The sequence below is a fragment of the Alexandromys fortis genome, unplaced genomic scaffold (genome assembly GCF_014885135.2).
Source record: "Alexandromys fortis isolate MF-2015 unplaced genomic scaffold, M_Fortis_MF-2015_v1.1 scaffold_222, whole genome shotgun sequence".
NCBI lineage: Eukaryota > Metazoa > Chordata > Mammalia > Rodentia > Cricetidae > Alexandromys > Alexandromys fortis.
Window position 1 is genome coordinate 2197578 of NW_026068108.1, and position 18159 is coordinate 2215736.

Sequence of the window (18159 nt, forward strand, 5' to 3'; positions counted from 1 at the left end):
TCTCTATAATGTTGCCCTGGCTGTCCCAAAACTCATTGTGTAGACCAGGTCATCCTCAAATTTAGTTCCACCTGCCTCTGTCTCCTGAGTGTTGGGATTAAAAGTGTGAGTCCATCTGACACTAGTGACTTTATTTGTTTATTTATTTTGGTTTTTCGAGACAGGGTTTCTCGGTAACTTTTGAGCCTGTTCTGGAACTAGCTCTTGTAAACCAGGCTGGCCTCAAACTCACAGAGCTCTGCCTGCCTCTGCTTCCCGAGTGCTGGGATTAAAAGTGTGCGTCACCATTTCCTGGTTTAGCACTTGTTTCTGCCTCAAGAAGGGTGAGACGGGAGGAAGATAATTCCTCCTGAGCGTGAAATCAGATGCAAAGCACAAAAGGACAGGAGCCGTCCAGTTCCCTCTTTTACCTGTCTCTCTGTGTGGACAGATTGGACACCTGGTGGTCTACACTGCAGTTCTCAGACTAGACTCATTTTATTATCTTTGTCACTCAAGTTTCCCCGAATAGAATGCTCAGCTTCCTATTGCTGTTTCTTAGAAGGCCTTGGCTGAAGCATCTGCCCTCTGCGCCCCCCCCCCTCCGTTCCCCCGCTCCTCCCCCCCTCGCCCAAGTTGCTCCCACTTCCTGCCATACTGCTCCCCTCTATCTGCCTGGTGAAACCCAACACCCTTCAAAACCCAGCTCAAGTGTCACCTCCTGCCTTGGTTGGAATCAACTTTTCGCTTCGTAGCTTGCCTTGGTTTGCTATTGCCTCATTGCTTCTTCAGTTTCCTCTTGTGAACCTGGGCACAGTAGCAATATCCGTGGTACTCTGTAACTCCTTTCAGATCAGGTTTTGTGATGACAGCTGCCAGATGGGCTCATTCTGTATCCCACCCTCTTTGCGACTTTACCCGTGATCTCATTAAATCGCTAGCCAAGTCTCTGTAGACAGGTACCAGTAGTATCTTCATTGTATACGGGAGCAAAGGGTGGTCCAGAGAGGTGAAGCATCTCTCTCCAGGTCACACAACTAGGATTACACAGCTAGTAGATATAGCACAGCTGGGTTTGCCATATGCCACAGCTGGGGCTTTAATCACTGGACCAGCTTGTGTGCTGGCCCAGTGTCTGGGGAGAGAACAGAATGCATGGTGTGCTTCCAATACTTTCGGGGTTCACCCACTCTTCTCCCAAAGCCCACCCACGGGCCAGGCTTCACCAGATTGCGGTCTAGAAGCAAGCATGGCTGTCACCTGGGCAAGAGGCACACTCAACCTGGGCCAAGGAGCGAGTGTCAGCCTGGGAAGTCCGTGTTACCCAGAAGCTTTGGCTAGTGGCTCTGGAACTGTGTGGAGCTGCGTCCCGGGTCCCGAGTCCCAGGAATGTGGGAGGGCTAGGCGGGCAGGGAGGGGGCGCTTCCTCTGGCCGCGGGAGGGGAGACGCTAGAGCGTGTACCGGGCCCGCCACCGCCCACTCCCCGCCCGCCGCCAGCTTGCTGGGGGCGGGGGCCACGGCGAGAGGGCGGCGAGGGGCCGTGGAGCACTGCAGCCGCCCGGCCCGCCCGAGCGGGAGGAAGCGATGAATATTCAGAGAGGGAGGGGAGGAGAGGGGGCCGAGCGCTCGGCGCGGCTCCCTGCAGCCCGAGCCTCCTGACGCGCGGAGGAGGCAGAGGGAGCAGCCGGGGCCGCGCGAGCCGCGAGCCGGGCGCCACGCGCGGGGGGTGGGCGTCGTTTGCTCCGCCCCGCGAAGCCCCGGAGTGTCTAGGGACGCAGCCGCTCCCCGCCAGGCGCGCTAGGCTCCGCTGTGTGGCCGCCGCCGCCGCTGCCATGTCCCCGGGGAAGCCCGGGGCGGGCGGAGCGGGGACTAGGCGGACTGGCTGGCGGAGAAGGAGGCGGAGGCGGCGGCTGGAGGCGGAGACGAGGGCGCCCGGCTTCGGGCACACGGCGGGGCGCGTCCAGGGCACGTTCCAGGGTGCGCAGGGCATGAAGCCTGCGGCGCTGGAGACGCGGCCACCCCCGCGCTCACCCGGGCTCCGCTGGGCGCTGCTGCCGCTGCTGCTGTTGCTAAGCCTGGACCAGGTAAGCCTTCGGGTGGGCCTGGGCGTGTGGAGGGAGGACGCGGGCCGGACTGGCATCCCCTGCACCTGCCCCTGTGTCACCCGCTCGAGGATTAACCGGTAGGGTGTTGTGGATCGCGGTGCTGGGAGCCCGCCTCCTGGAGGGGGCTGGTGGGATCTTGGCCGGCCTCCGGCTCCCGCCACCGAGCCCCTTCCCCTGCTGCCGGGTGCCAGGGGGAGGGCGGGATCCTGGGGCCCCCCGGGTGTTCCCGCGGTGCCGGATGGACTCGCTGTGGAAGCCCCTGCGTGGGCTGCAGGCGGCAGTGGCCCGGCCTTTGCTAGAGCTGGTCACATCTGGCAAGCGCGGCCCAGCTCGCGCGGCCGCCGGGCCGGAGGGGGCGTGTTTGCGGAGGGCTGAGGATGCGGAGCAGGGCCGGCCTGGCCGAACCGAGGCCGACCTCCGACCTGCCTTGAAGGGGCCCGAGGGCTTGGGCGGAAGGGCAGTGGCGGTGGCCCGGTGCTCGGGGACAGGGCCTGGCGCAGGGCATCGGGCGGTGGGCGAAGCGCGGGACCTCGGGGTGGAGGGCGCTGTTTGTGGCGCAAGTTCCCAGCCCTGCCAGGGTGGCCGCTCAAAGGCGTTTCTTGACGCTGCCGGCCTTGTTCTCATCATCACGCCGGAGATGGTACTGGCTTTTCTAGTTGTGTATTCTTGCTTTGTGGGGGCTAGCTAACCCCCTCCTCTCTGAACTATTTTTTTTTTCTCGTTTCACTCTTTCGATAATGTTGCGCCTGGAATATGGAATCTCTCCTTTCTGTGGTAATTCCATGGGGGGCGGGGAGGTGATGCAGGGCAGTTGGGGGATATTCCCATTTAGCAGATAGGGAACTGAGGGAGAGAAGTGAAAGAGTGGAATCACCCAGCCGGTGCTTCGGGAGCTGAGCAAGCGACTTCTGCCTCACAGTCTTCTGGGAGCTGGCTGTGGTCTTGAAATCTGCAGTGGAAAGTGACCTGGAGGATGCTCTTGTCTTGATTTTTGCTAATGAAAATCTCACTAACTTTATAGATACCAGCTGCAACCAGATAGTGAAACACAAATGAGGTATTGACTGGGGATGGAACCAGGCTTCACACACGCGGGATTGTCTGAGAGGAAACACACGCACTTGGCAGCAAAACAGGCAGGCAGAAGAAGGGAGCCTGACTCTGGGGGCTGCCTTCACTCTCAGCAAGTCACTTATAGTTTCTCGCAGGATTTGCACAGGTCCCAAGGAGGCCTGGAAGGTGGCGTGAGCCCGAGCAAATAGTTCTTACTGAGTGGGTGTGACAAGAGTGCAGTGTCAAGTGAAGCATCAACCTTGAATCTGCCCCCCCCCCTTTCATCTGCAGTGAAAAGCCTCTGTAGAATGGAAATGGGGAGGGGTCACGCCATTGCTTGGTAGAATTGTTTGTAGGGCTTCAATTGGATAGTTCCTGAAAGAATTTTGCAAACATCAAAAATTCACTTTTCAGCTAATGCTTTACCAGATGGAATTAGCGTTAAGAACAGTGTGTATGGGCTGTCTTCATCCTGTGCAGCAGTCTTTGAGGTTAAAGAACTGATTTGTACTTGAAGTGCTCTCCAGCCCTCCTTTCCCAGGAATTCAGTATGTAGAATAGGGTGACTTCAGCCTCATTGAGGTTTGTTTGCCCCTGCCTCTCAGGGATCCCTGTCTTGATATTCTCTTATACTAAAGTTGATACTATAGAAGCATTTGGTTTACATTTCCCTTTACATTTGGTATATATATTACTTTTGTTTCAACTATAGAAATTGTAAGCTGTGCTTGAATTAGCAAAAAGTATCTTGGGTAAATTTATTTCTTGCTCAAGCCTTCCTTGTTTCAGTAGCAGATTGCTGCTCTTTCCTTGCCTTGTGTTTGGTTATTTCCTTCCTCTGTAGTTTGTTCTGTAGAAACTCAAGAGCACTGTCTTCATAGTCTCGTTTTTGGATTTATTACAAAATAGGAAATGTCAAAGGTTTTATGAAGAAGTATCCCCGAAAGCCCACACTCAGCAGTCTCATTTTGATAGGGAATTGGTACCCTCTCCCTCTTGTGGTGTTGGGGTTGGAGCCCAGGCTGGGGAATGTGCTCATATGTGCTCTGCCACTGAGTTGCGTTTTCATTTCCAAGTCAATGCCCTTTAGAACTGACTCAAAGGCAGTTTCATGGGCTGGGATGACGGGGCATTGAGTAAGAGCTCTTGCTGCACAAGCGTGAGGACTTGAGTTCAAATTCTTGGTACTCTGAAATGTGGCTTGTGGTCATGTGTGCCAGGGACCCACATACTATGGGGCTTGCTGGCTACCACCCTGTCTGATGGAGTGATAGGTCAGAGGCTCAGTGTGAGTACAGGTGTATGCATTCATACATGTGTGTATTACTCTGATAGAAAAAAATATATATGTACCCAGACCCTCTCTGGTAGAACTCATTATACGGACTAGGTTGTCCTTGAACTCACAGAAATCTACCTGCCTCTGCCTCTCCAGTTTTGAGATTAAAGTTGTGCATCACCATGCTTGGTTAGCTCCAGGTTTTGAAGGCAGCTCGACCTCCTCCACAGGTTGAGTGACAACCTGTGCCTAGTATTTTTGGCTGTGTTTTCACTGTGGGTGCAGTGCTGTGTTGCTGTGTATGCCCCAGACTGCTTACAAATTGAGTCCATTAGGCCAGGCTCTCAACCAACTCGAGCTCCAGGGGCTCTGACTTTCCCTTTGATCTCCACAGGCACCCACACATACGTGGCAGACAGTTACATAGTTAGACACATGTACACATCAATAAAATAAAAATAATAAATCTTTAAAAGTCAGCCAGATTTGAGATATTTTTTGAAATCATTTGTGTAGGAAATAAGAGGGAATATATTTGAAGACCTCTCTAATAGTTGATTGTTTTTATTCTTATTAAAGTGGGGAAAAAAGAGAGGTCACAGAAAAGACCCAGCTTTGTTTGGACACTAATGAGGACAGTGTGTGGAAATGGGAGAACCGAGATGCCAGAAGGCTCAGTACTTAGTAGGCCCAGAAAAGCCGTTTTTGAAACTGGCATTTCACTCCCTCCCTCTCTCAGCCCAAGACTCTAGGGCGGACGTCCGTGGTGTGCTGTGTCAACCATCCCTTTCAGACTGCACTTTACACAGTTAGGGTTTACGTATGTGTTAGGCAATGTGGGAAAGTGAGCTCTCCTTTCCCTCTTGAGAGCCCTGCTCGACAGCAGTCTGCTTCAAAATAGTAGTAGTATTAGCAGCAGCAGGAGTAATAATAATAATAATGGAAACAAAACAGAAACAACTGGTAGTCAGTTGGTTGGTCTTCCAGGGTTCCCTTTTGCTTTGTCTTGTTTTCTTGCTTTCTTGATGGATGATAAACTTAAATCTTTCTGTATTGTGGCTAGTCTATCAGCCTGGTTTCTTTCCTGCTTTAACCAGAGCGCACACACTAAATATTTTGGCTCCTCTTAAAACTGTTTTTGAACTTCTCACAGGAGTGATTTTATTTTCCTCTTGCTTCAGAACAACAAAGGGAAACCCAAAGTCTGTTTTGTTTGCAGACAGTTTAAGGAAACTGAGCAAATTGGTTTATGGTTAGTCTCTGACTTTGGGCTCAATTCAAGTTCAGCCCCTGGACAAAGATGACCAGGAATAACCATACTTTCCTGAGCAGAGAGAATCCTGGCTCCAGAGTGAGCAATTTTGGTCAGCAAAGAGGTTATTTAGCTCCTAAAAGTAATGCTTGAGGCTGAGGCCGAGTTTCTGGATGGCTGTAACCTGGCTTTGGCCAGTGCATCATAAGTAATTGCTTCTTAGCTCATTCACTTCTTGGCCAGGGGAATTATTTTGAGTGCAGGATAAGATGCAATTTTCTGTGTATTTCCCTTCTAACATCATGCCCCCGATAATATTATAATTAATAGTTAGCATTAGGTGTGGCAGGTGTAGCATTTGGGCATTCTTAATGCGTTATCTCACTTGACATTTCAGAAGTTCTGGTGGTGGCTGTTACTCCTGTTCTTATTTTGTGAGAAAGCTGAAGCTCACAGCTCTCAAAGAGTCCTAAGTAGAGCCAGGTCTCCATTGTCCCAGTTTATTGTCCTTGCTGTAGAAAGCCTGCGCCCTCAAGGTTTTCAGTATGGAACTGAGCACCTATGCCAGAGGCAAGAGACAGGCTTGTGGGCCCTCGGTCTTGATAGGGCAGAGCGTTATTTTGTATTCTTTGTGTTCCAAACCATGTGGAATTAACACCTTCAGGCTCCTCTTGGCTACTTAGGTTTCTTTGGAGTCTGAGTCTGTATGCAAAGGCACCCCTGCCTTGGTGTGAGCAAACTGCAATGGGTGAGTCTGGGTATGGGTTTTACTCTGCCACTCAGGAACTGCGTGAACTGTAGGCAAGCCAGTCACCACTACAGCTCTTCATTTCCTTATCTGGGAAGTGGAACTAATACTTCCTGCCTAGCCGGGTGGTGGAGGAGTCAAGTAAGACAGAAAGACTGTCAAGTGAATCCTAAAGCTGACCATTTGCTGGCAGTGGCTGCTGCTTTTGTATGGGGGGGGGGGGGGGGGGATTGCAGGATGGGAAGGGAAGAAAGGGGGCTTCAAGTCATTAGTTTCTAGAACAAATATTTGTCAAATGTTTCTGAAGAAGTTTTTGTTTTTAATATGTTAGGAATTATTTTAGTTAGTGAAACAGTATTTGTGACTGTATCAAGCCCATGTTTCTAGTCAGACTAGGCTGCATATGGAGTCATGGTAAGGAAATTTGCTTAAATTTAATAGTGAACCTGAGGAAGCAGTCTGAATAAATGATCATGTCTGAGGTGGATTTTGTGAAATTACACAGGTGACAAATGCTTAATTTGGGGGCCAGTCCCTGAGTAAAGCCTTCCTGCGGAAGAAGAGCCTGCTCTCTTATGAACTGTGAAGGTGGGACATGATTTAGCTCGCCACCAGGTATCTAGCCACCAGGTATCTAGCCACAGTGGTGATGTTGGCGGTGTGGCAGCCTTGTTCTTCCTTCAGAGAAAGAGCTGGCGCTGGATGGACCGGAGAGGGAACAGCGAGGAGGGGCAGAGAGTCGCTGGGTGGAGGCCCCTGGAAGAGTCAGAAATCTCTGACCAGCAAAGTCTACAGTGGGCTTATCACCATCTAGTAGGGCTGGCTTGCCGGTGACTTTTCTAGTGACCCCTCAGAGGACAGGAGTGTAGGAAACTTGTTATTACTTCCTTATTAGTGACAGCTGTAGCCATCCTATTGTCTCAGACTTTCCATGGCATGGAAATGCTGGGGTTGGTGGTAGTGGTGGCGGGAGGGCATGCAGCCCCCACAGAAGATCTAATTTTAGACATGCAAATAATTTTCAGTTCCACTTTTCCTTCTTCCTCTTAGAGGGAAGCTGTCCTGCTGCCATTTCTGAGGCTTGGGCAGACAATGCCGTTATGATGTCACAAACTAGCTGCTTCTCCAGGGCAGGAGTGGGGTGCTTGTTTTTCTGGGTAGATGTGCCAGGGGCCAGCCCAGTAGAATTTCATGCCTTCTGAGTAGCTGAGTAAATATTAAAAGTTAGTACTGCATGGGCTTTAGAGCAATATTCTTTGTCATTTTTGGTGACAGGTAATAAGGCCCTTAGTAGAAGGGAGAATCTCTTTCCTAAAGGGATGAGTCCACGGGGCAATTTCTCGTCACATTTGAGAAGTTTTGTAGACCCTCTAGTAGGTTCTTGAAACCAGATCTCATGGTGCATCGTAGTGTAAGGGGCCTTACTGCTGCCTCCGCAGTGCTGGGATTAAAGGCGTGCCCACCATCCATGCTCGCCACACCCAGCTTTAGATGAGCTCCTCAGAGTGGATTCCCCTCCTTTCTGTGGCGATGGGCTGGAACCCAGGGCCTCTGATGTATGAGCAAGCACTCTCCTCTGAGCTACATCTCTAACCCTTAGCCTCTAAAAATCACCTCTGAAGCCCAGGTCAAAGAGCCTCCAGTGTAAACCAGTGTACAGTAGACCTTCTGTGGTTTCTGAGGTTTCGGTTACCTGTGCTCAACTGAGGCTAGAAATAGTGAATAGAATATTTTAAGAGAGCAACCACATAATTCTTGTTAGAATGTATTGTTATAACTTTCTATTTTTTATTAGTTGCTAATATCTTACTGCATCTATCTATAACTCATTTTATTATAGGTATGTCAGATAGGAAGAACATTCTATATAATACATGTGGGGGTCAGTGCTGTTTGTGGCTTGAGGCATCGACTGGGAGTCTCGGAATGTCTCCTCCATGGTAACTTGGGACCACTATAAGCTTAGAAAACTATCAGTCCTTTTCAAAAATGGAGTTTTCTTTTTGAGGTGGGTCTCACTGTGTAGCTCTGTCTGGCCTTGAATTCACAGATATGTCCCTGTCTTAGCTTCTGGAGTGCTGGATTTAAAGGTGTGCACTACATGCCTGACAAAGATGGATATTCTTGTAGGGAAAAAGTTGTTTCTCGTGATGAACAAAGTATGGAGAGGCAGATTGATCATAAGTTCTTCATTCTCAACCAAATAGTGAATTTGGGACTGGCTGAACTACACGCCGTGTCTCATGCTGACTTCTAGAAACTGCTTCATGGGCTGGAGATGCAGCTTAGTGTAGGGCCTTTGCCTACACAGCAGGCCCTGGTTGGAGCCCCAGCATCTCCCTAAAACCACTAAATTTTTATTTAAGTGTGTGCATGTGTTAGAGAGAGAGAGGGCATGAGCGCGAGATGTGTGTGGGGGGTTTACCATGGAGCATGTGTGACAGTTAGAGAATTGTTTCTTTTTCATGTGAGTACTGGGGCTCAAACTCAGATGATCAGGCTAGGCGGCAAGTGCCTTTACCTAGATCTGTCTCGCTGACCCATTAAAAACTACTTATAGGGCATATTATGTTCCTGTCATGCTCTGTACCTTTTAAATTTATTCAATTATTTTGATGATCATGTCATTTTTTACCTGTATAGGCCCATTTTTCTGACTAACTGCCTGGTGTGCAGACATAACGGGCCCTCTGTTGTCATGGTCTAACTCCCTCACTGGCAGTTCTTCCTGGAATGTTCCTGATGTTTATTTCTTGTATCCTTCACAGAAAAATACAACAAATTAGGAATTTTGGAAGCTTGAGGTGGTTGTTAAGAAAATTGCAGAGGTGGTAAATAGTTTGGAGTGTTGTCTGCTGGTACAGCCCTGGTCCTAGGATTGCTGAGTTGGAAGAAGTGGACATTCATTTAAACTTAGAGCTGTTGAGTGAATGGGTTTCTAAACTTTTGCCTAGTTGGACCCACATATGCAGGTTTGAAGAGGCCTGTTTCTCCATACCCTTGTCTTGGGTTGAGGAATGTTAAACTTCTAAGAATGTGTAAGTCTGAGAGGTGAAAAATTTTACCATGAAAATTATTTGTAAGCCGGGCGGTGGTGGCGTATGCTTTTAATCCCAGCACTCGGGAGGCAGAAGCAAGCGGATCTCTGTGAGTTCGAGGCCAGCCTGGTCTACAAGAGCTAGTTCCAAGACAGGAACCAAAGCTACAGAGAAACTCTGTCTCGAATAAAACCAAAAAAAAAAAATTATTTGTATCTTTAATTTTCATTTGGTTGATATCTTTTTCTGTGTTGGGGGACATTAATTGATGTTATTAACTTTCAATTCATTAAAAAAAGTCCTTGTTGGGGAGATGGCTCACTTGGTAAAGTACTTGGCACGCTAACATAAGGACCTGAGGAGTTTGGGTTCCTGGAATATATGTAAAAGCCTGAATAGATGTCTGGAACTATTTCTCGGGGAAGGGGCAGTGTGGAGGCAGGTGGATACCTAGAACTTGTTGGCTTGCCAGTGTAGCCAATCAGTGAGCTCTGGCTTAGGTGAAAAACCTTATCTCTAAAGATAAGGTAAACCGAGAAATAGTGGAAGTCACCATTTCAACTTCTGCCCCTCACATACACATGCACCTATGCACCCATGCACCCATGCACTCGTGCATCCATGCATCCATGCACACATGTACCCAAGCATCCATGCACAAATACACCCGTGCACCCACATGTACCCACACACCCATGTATCCATGCACGTATGCACCCGTGCACCCACATGCACACACATATCAAAAATTGTCTTCTTATTAATTTGTTCATGCTCTTTGAAAATTAAGGGATTAAGTTCTTACACTCTCATTTCTGTTGCAAACCAGCTTTCCCCAATTGTTTTAGGTGCAACCTTATTCCTTAGGATCTTAGATCATAAAACAGCATAGAACTTGGAGCCAGCCTGCCTAGGTGGGACCCTGATTCTATCACCTAACTAGCTGTGTGTTCCTGGGGAACGTCCCTGACATTTCTGACTTTTGTTGTTCATAGCTCTACGATATTGGTAATAGCAGTGCTACTTACTCAGGACTGTTGTATAAGTGATCATATTCTGCCTTGTAAACGGACATTTTATACAATACTCAGGTGCTTACTCAAAAGATAGATTCTAAAGTTAAAGGAAACATCATAATGATGGAACAAAATTATGTTGTAGAATCTTTTAATTTAGATTTAAGAGATTAAATCCAGCTTGGTGGTGGTGGCTCATGCTTTTAATCCCGGCATTGGGGAGGCAGAGGCAGGTGGATCTCTGTGAGTTTGAGGCCAGCCTGGTCTACAGAGTGAGCTCCAGAACAGCCAGGGCTACAAAGAGAAATCCTGTCTCCAAAACCAAAACAAAGCACCAACAAAAAGAGATTAAATCTGCTATAGATTGTGTGCATTCTGTGCACACTCGTATCCCCATGAGTGTATTAAAGTGTGAAATGTGGAGTACTGACGATTGAGAGGGCCATTTAAATTATATTTCCCTTTTGATAAGTGTGTATATTTAAATTAATATGAGGTAAGTGACCTTGGGATATAATCAAGGAATGGCCAATATGATCCTGGCCCAAAAAGGAGCAGAGGGATACTGTGTCCATTAAAAACAAAAACAAAAACTAGGATTCCCTTTGTCTTGGTTTGAGCATTTCTCTTTACCTTGTGACTGGGCCAGTTCTAGCTGTGCCCACCTCCTGTCACTGGCTATGTTCTCTGTGGAGTCAAGAGGAGTTATTTTAAGCTACCAATGAAAAGTGTAAAGGCATAATCCTTGGCTTTAACTGTTGGGAGATGGGTGGCCGTGACAGTCGACTCCTACTATGCCACCTGTTTCCTCAGAGGCAGCCAGCGTACAGTGCATTTCCTTTAGCCCGCAGAGGAGCCATCACTGCGTCATGGGGTCTTCTGAGCAGCCTGCTGGCTGTTCTGTGTGCAGATTACTTGGGATATTGAGGGAGCTGCTGCCAAGAACTCAGTTCACAGCCTTTGGGGTCAGCCTCACTCTTCCTTCTAGCTGTGCGACATTGGGCTGTCTCCTCTAATGCTCAGTACCTCACCCATCATTGCGTATTCGTTGATGTTGGATTATTTTATTTTGCGGAAACATTATAATTATTTTTTTTTTTTGATTTTTTGAGACAGGGTTTCTCTGTGGTTTTGGAACCTGTCCTGGAACTAGCTCTTGTAGACCAGGCTGGTTTTGAACTCACAGAGATCCGCTTGCCTCTTAAAGGCGTGCGCCACCACCGCCCGGCTTGTGGAGACATTATCATCACTTACTATTTAAAATTAAAAAAAATGTATAGTTTATAGGTGGTTTTACATACACCTGAACTCATTAAACCTTTCCTAGGATTTTATCGTTGTGAAGAGACACCATGAGGACGACAGCTCTTATAAAGGAAGACATTTAATTGGGGCTGGCTTATAGTTTGGAGGTTCAGTCCATTGTCATCATGATGAGAAGCATGGCAGCGTGCAGTCTGACATCGTGCTGGAGAGGAACTGAGATGGCCACACTAGGCCTTGCTTGAGAGTCTAAGACCTCAAAGCCCACCTCCACAGTGACACACTTCCTCTAAGTCACACCTACTCCAACAGGGCCACACCTCCTAATAATGCTACTCCCTATGGGCCAAACACAAGAGTCTACTCAAACCATCACCACTCAGCGTCTCTTTGAGTTTGCCACTGTTATTCTAGGGGTGTGTATGTGGTTTGAAACTAATTCATTCCAAAACATGTATAGTGAAGTTTCAAAAACCGTAGGCAGGCTGAGCCCTTGGAGACAGAGGTAGGCTGAGCTTAGGACCAGCCTGGTCTACATAGTGAACTAGCCAGGGCTTGCTTAGATCCTGACTTAACAATACATAAGGAAGCAAAGGGTAAGGCCTGGTGATGTACTTCGGTGGTAGAACTTGCCCCACATGTGCCAGGCCCTAGCATTGGGGGTGGAAAAAAAGCATAGTGGCTCTCACCTGTGATCCTAGCGCCTGGAAAGTGAATCAGGAGTCTTGTCAGTTCATTGTCAGCCTGGGCTGCAGAGTGAGATACAGTCCTAATGCTCCTAGCCCCCCCAAAAGAAACAAAGAAAACCTAAGGCAGTGTGTTTAAAACTGAATATAAAAATGAATTTAATGAGTTTTAGCCTCGAGTTTACTGGTAAGCACTGTGTTGTGAAGCTGCTGCTGCAGGTGGTGGGAAGCAAGTACACACGTGCGCATATGTGCGTGTACATTGCTTGTAAAAAAATTTAACCGTCGATTCGGTTGTTTCCCAGAAAGTTTCCAGGTCTCCAAACCCAACTGTTAGTGTGTGAACTGTGGGGGGCGCCCTGTGAGTAGGTAGAGCGTGTTCCCAGAGAGGAGCCTATGTAAGGTCCTCCTTTACTGTATCATTGTTTCCTGTGACGGAGAGGGGCTGAGGCAGGCACAGGCTCGGGAGTCCCAGTAAAGCCTGTGTTTGGTGCTGCCAGAGAATATTGGAGGAAGAAACCATGGGTCAGTGCCTGGCATTTTGGCAGCTGTGTTTGGTTGAGAACTACAGTCACTACCTGCTTCTTTGGTTCCAATGTTGTTTACCTCCTTTTGTGGATCCTCACACATGCTGGCGGGTGCTGGAACTGAGCATCTTGAGAGCCTGTGACCAGCACTGTGTGGCCCAGGGTCCACTGGGTTTGCTGCCCTCAGCCCAGGACTGGTTTGCATGGACTTGGGCCAAAGCCGTCTCGATGCCTGGTGGCTGTTAGTTCTAACCCCACTTCCCAAGTTGGTTCCAGTCACATGCTAGTTCGTTTACTTGTAGATTTTAGATTTTATTATTTTTAATTTAGTTTTTATCTTATATGTATGCATATTTTGCTAGCATGTATGTCTGTGCATCAGATGCATGCCTGCAGAGGCCAGCAGTGGGTGTTGGGTCTCCTGGAACTGGAGTTGTGGATGGTTATGGGAATCAAACACAGGTCAGTGCTCTTGACTGCTGAGCCATCTCTTCAGCTTCTATGTTTTTATTTTTTTAAAATCAGAATATAATTGGTACCATTGATATATTTGAAAAAAGTTTGCTTTTGTGGTTTTCTTCTTTATCCCAGTTCAGTTTTTTAAAATTTCCCTTTTAATTTTTTGGTCAGGCAGTGGTAGCACACCTCTAATCACATCACTTGGGAGGCAGAGGCAGGCAGATCTCTGAGAGCGAGTTCCAAGACAGCCAAGACTATACAGAGAAGCCCTGTCTCGAAAGACACATCTACACATATACACAGAATTGTTTTATTTATTTTTAATACAATAAGTAGAAAAAAAGAGCAAAATCTGATGCAGCCTCTGCGCTCCCCATGCTAACCCCAGACCAGCTTTGCAGGGTGAGCCTGGTGTTTCCAGTGCACCCCTGCTTTACTCAGATGGTGTAGCCCCCAACCATGATGTGCTGTGTCTTACGCTTTCCACTGGTTTTTAATTTTTAAAGCAATTAGAGCAGATGTCTCTTTAGGGGTACCCCATGCAGCCACAAGACAAACACAAGGCTTCTTCTGGAAGAGTCACTGCTACTCAGTGGAAAGCATTTTGGAAATCTTGTGGAAACAAACGTGGCTGTGTTATAGGGTAGATGCTAAGTGTGTGTGTGTGTGTGTGTGTGTGTCTGTGTGTGTCTGTGTGTCTGGAGGAGATGCTTCCTTTGTGACCCTCAGGGACAAGTTCACGGCTGTTCTTTAGGTGCTTTGTGCTGGCTTATGCAGTGTGGACACTCCTTGCCAGGGAGTGGTTTTCTTGTGGGTAACTTAGCCATTACATCTCGTTTCTTTATCTACTTAGTCCCTGTGATCGAGCCTTCAGTTCGTTTCTGAGTACTTTTTGCCACGCAGAACATTACTCAGATAAACAGACCTCTGATACATAGTCATCACATACTATATTTGATAAGAAGCATTGTCAGCATTTTGTACATTTTGACTCATTTAATCTTTTATGTGAGCACAGAGTGGGAAACCAAGGCTCATATCTCCACTGTGACCTTCTTTTAGGGCACAGAAGTGAGCTGGGCAGGGGCCTCTACATAGACTAGGGTCTGCCTGAGTCTCCAAGGACAGCTGGGTTTAATGGTCTTGCCACAGGTGGACGGTGAGCTCATGTTCAGTGCTCTAAGCACACGAAAGGAGAGACACGCTTCCCTGAACCACAGAAGACAAGGGTATCTTTGCTGTGGAATTTAGATCTTAGAGCTAGAAGCAGGTAAAGGCTGTCTCACTTTTGGGGGCCTTGGTACTGATCAAAAGAATGGCATACTGGCGTTGTGTATGGTTCTCAGCCTTCCTGTTGTGAATGAACTTGGATTTTATAGAGCTTGAATGTCGACACAGACGCCATGACTTCAGGATGTCCCAGGGACATGGGAAGAGCTTCAGTGTTGACGGCACCACGGATGCAGGTCCATGTTTTTCTTGTAGCTATGTGGCCTTTCCATTCGCTCAAGCACTGTAACCCCCAGAACAAGTGATTCATTTGGAAAAGGTAGGAAGTACCAGGCCACAAAGATACTGGGGTCAAACGAGAGGGTCGTGCATGGTGCCTTCTCCTGATCATGGCACATGGGCAGGGTCTTATATATGTACCTCTCCCTAGTCCTCTGTTGCACAACACCTAGGACTGTTGCATGGCACAGAAGACTTGCTGAGGGTTGTCCTGCTCCCGAGGCATCTTCAGCAACTTCTACCAGCCTTAGCACTTACTAGCTAGAGAGACTACCAGATCCTGCTGTGTGGGGAGCAAGTATTGGAGATTGCCAGCGGCAGGGGCTGGGGAGCATGAGGTGACATGTTGGGTGTGGGAGAGACTCAGACCTTCAGTCTCCACCTGACCACAGGTATGTCTCCAGCCTTCGACTTCTCCAGGAAGAGGTCCATGGGATATTAGCTTAGGATTTTCTTTGGAACAGGCTTTGTCCTTGCTCAGCCCTATGGTTGAGGTGCGTGTCAGTGGCTTCTTTTCCTTTAGCTCAGAGCTCCTTGACCTCAGCACTATTACCATGTTGGGTTGGACAGTTTGTTTCAGAAGACTATCTCGTGCAGCTAGTATAGGATGTGGCATTTCAGGCTTCTGCCTTCTGGATGCCGGTAGTGTCCCTTCCTTAGTTGTGACAACTAACAGTGAATGTTTATAGAGATTATGGACAATGTCTGCTGAGGAGGGAGGGGCCATCCAGGTGGAGAACTGTGTTCTGAAGGCCTGGTAAGATGGTCCTACTGGGGCATGACTGTTTCTCCATTGCTGGAAGATCAGCTTGCTTTCCCTCCAGTAGTTCAGTAGGCTAACTAGTAAGAGCTTATACAAGGGGCTTCCCTTCTGCATCATGCTCCTTCAAGGGAGTGTCTTTGTAGTGAGTCCAGCGAGGGAGTCTTGGCACTTGGTGTTGGATGCCTCTGCTCCATTTTCCTGTGTCTTCCCAGCCTCAGTTTCCTCCTCTGCTAAGTGGGGATGACTGATACTTTCGCTACCTTGCTTGGGGTGGGTCAGGAAGCCTGTGTTAATATGATAGGATGTTTTTGAGCTCTGCTGTGGGCATCCAGGGGTAAAGGGGAGGCTCATAGTAACCAGGAGCTGTGAGGTCAGCCATGCCAAGTCCCACACAGGAGATAGATGCTGTTAAAGGGGGATTCCATTACAAAGAACTTCATTGCCAAGTGTTGTCCACATCAGCTCCCTCTTCAGCTTTTAGAGTGTTTAGGGGCTTCAGAGCATAAGATAGGAGAGAATGCTCTCAAAGCCCGTGACACTGGAGGGTGTTTAGGGGCCTCAGAGCATAAGATAGGAGAGAATGCTCTCAAAGCCCGTGACACTGGGGGGTGGCAGGAATGTGGCAGGGGGAGAACCCACGTAAACCGTGCTGCCTGCCAGCAAAGCTGGGTTGGCCTTCTGAGAACTCAGTGTTCACAGCATTTATCCAAGAGACCTCCCAGCTTAACACTGGGCGGATTTGATCAGGACACTACCCAGATTCCAGAAAATCTTTCTGTGGTGTCCACCTAACTGCCATGGGCTATGCTGGCCTCTTGTTTCTCTTCACTGTTAACACGTCCATTTTAGAGATGAGGTGCCCAGAGGCAGAGGACGTAGCCAAGAGCCAGCTTTATGGCTCTTGTGTAATCTTTTCTTCTGTTTCTTACTCATCAGCAGCTATTTAGCTTTCAAAGCCTAACTTTTCTCGCGGGCCAAATGGGACTAATAAACACCTCAGAGGATTGTGATCTACATTCCATGAGAAAACGTGTGTGAACCCCTAGCGCACAGGAAAGTGCCCTGTTAATGTCTGCTGTTCCAGTTATTGTTTTAAATACCAGTGATAGCAGAGGCACCTGCTTTGGTGCAGTTTTCCAGGAACACAGTAAGGCTTTGCCTTGCCCTAATTCTATGTTGTATCTCAGGTCAGGCCATTAAATGTTGGAGGTGCAGCTGCCAAGGGGTGGCGTGGGGGTTGGTAAAGTGGAAAGGACAAAGAGCCCAAGATTCAGGAAATCAGGCAAAGCATGCCCTCCGGGATAGAACATGTGAAATCATGGTCTGATCAGCCTCACACGGGCTGAGCTCATTGCCAAGCAAGTGGGTAGTTAATGATTCCTAGTCAAAGAATGTCTGAGTTGGAAAAAAAGTCTTGGGAACATGAAGCTAGGGAAAACAGATGGTTCCTAGTTTGTGTCCATCTTGAAATGGTTGATAGTGATAGCTTGACCCCTGAATAGAAGGGATTCTTAGACTTTCTGGGCTTTCCTGCTTCAGAACAAGAAAATGCTAAGATTGATTAGTCATGTCTGTTATGGCTACAGGGGAAGAAACAGGGTGGCACTCCTGTTTGTTGAATTTGGTTATAGTTGATGTCCAAGACTTACCCTCTAGACAGTCACCCACCAAATCACAAAATTGTAACTATCCTATTTTTTAAGGAATTGTCTAAGAATGTCCAGTTTATGTTGGGCACAGTAGCTTGTACCTGTAATTCTAAGACTTGCAAAGTTGAGGCAGGAGAATTTTGAATTTGAGGCTAATCTGGGCAATTAATAAAGCTGAGAAAATGTAGCAGGATAATGAGATAGAGGGGCCTGGGTGGCAAGGAGCCAGGAGCTCTAAAGAAGAACACTGCAGCAAGTCACAGGTCCTGAGGGAGACAGGCCAATTCAGCCACAACTGAACGGGTGATAGAAGTCCAAGGGCCAGGGCTGAGCTGGGGTGGGTGGAAGGTGCGGCTGGTCATAAGGATCAGAAGTTCTGGGTCTTAGCACAGTTCAGGTCCGTAGTAAGAACAATGTGAAGCTGTGGAAAATTCTAAGAAGTGGAATAACATAATTCATGTGCTACGTGGAGAAGGGTGGGCGGGAGCAGTGGAAAGGAAGGACTGAGACCTAGCACCTGATAAATGTGTGATGTTTAGTTCTGAGTCTCCCAAGTCGACCTTTGCCATGCTCCTATCTGAACCTTGTTTCTGAAAGAGATTTGGCCTCCATGACTCTCAGTCTTGATTACTTACTAATATCACATGAAGATTTTGAGAAACCAGATATCCAGATTCAGTTGGGTCTTATATAGGGCATCAAAATGGAACCTTCTGGAACCTACATGGAATCATAGTTAAGAAGAACCCACCAAAAGGGGCTCTGAAGTCTTGTCCACTCAGTAGTATAACATCTTAGGAATCCTCTCCTCCCCTCCCCTCCCCTCCCCTCC

At 48.0% G+C, this 18159-nt stretch overlaps 1 protein-coding gene across 1 annotated transcript in view; it reads left to right on the forward strand.

The window, feature by feature from the left end:
* The first annotated feature begins 1503 nt into the window (after window positions 1-1503).
* Ptprj (protein tyrosine phosphatase receptor type J) overlaps window positions 1504-18159 on the forward strand; it is a 166250-nt gene continuing 149594 nt past the window's right edge. Inside the window, exon 1 of the mRNA XM_050124239.1 lies at window positions 1504-2064. Coding sequence (XP_049980196.1) covers window positions 1813-2064 — 252 coding nt within the window. The 5' untranslated portion in view covers window positions 1504-1812. The remainder of the gene's footprint in view (window positions 2065-18159) is intronic.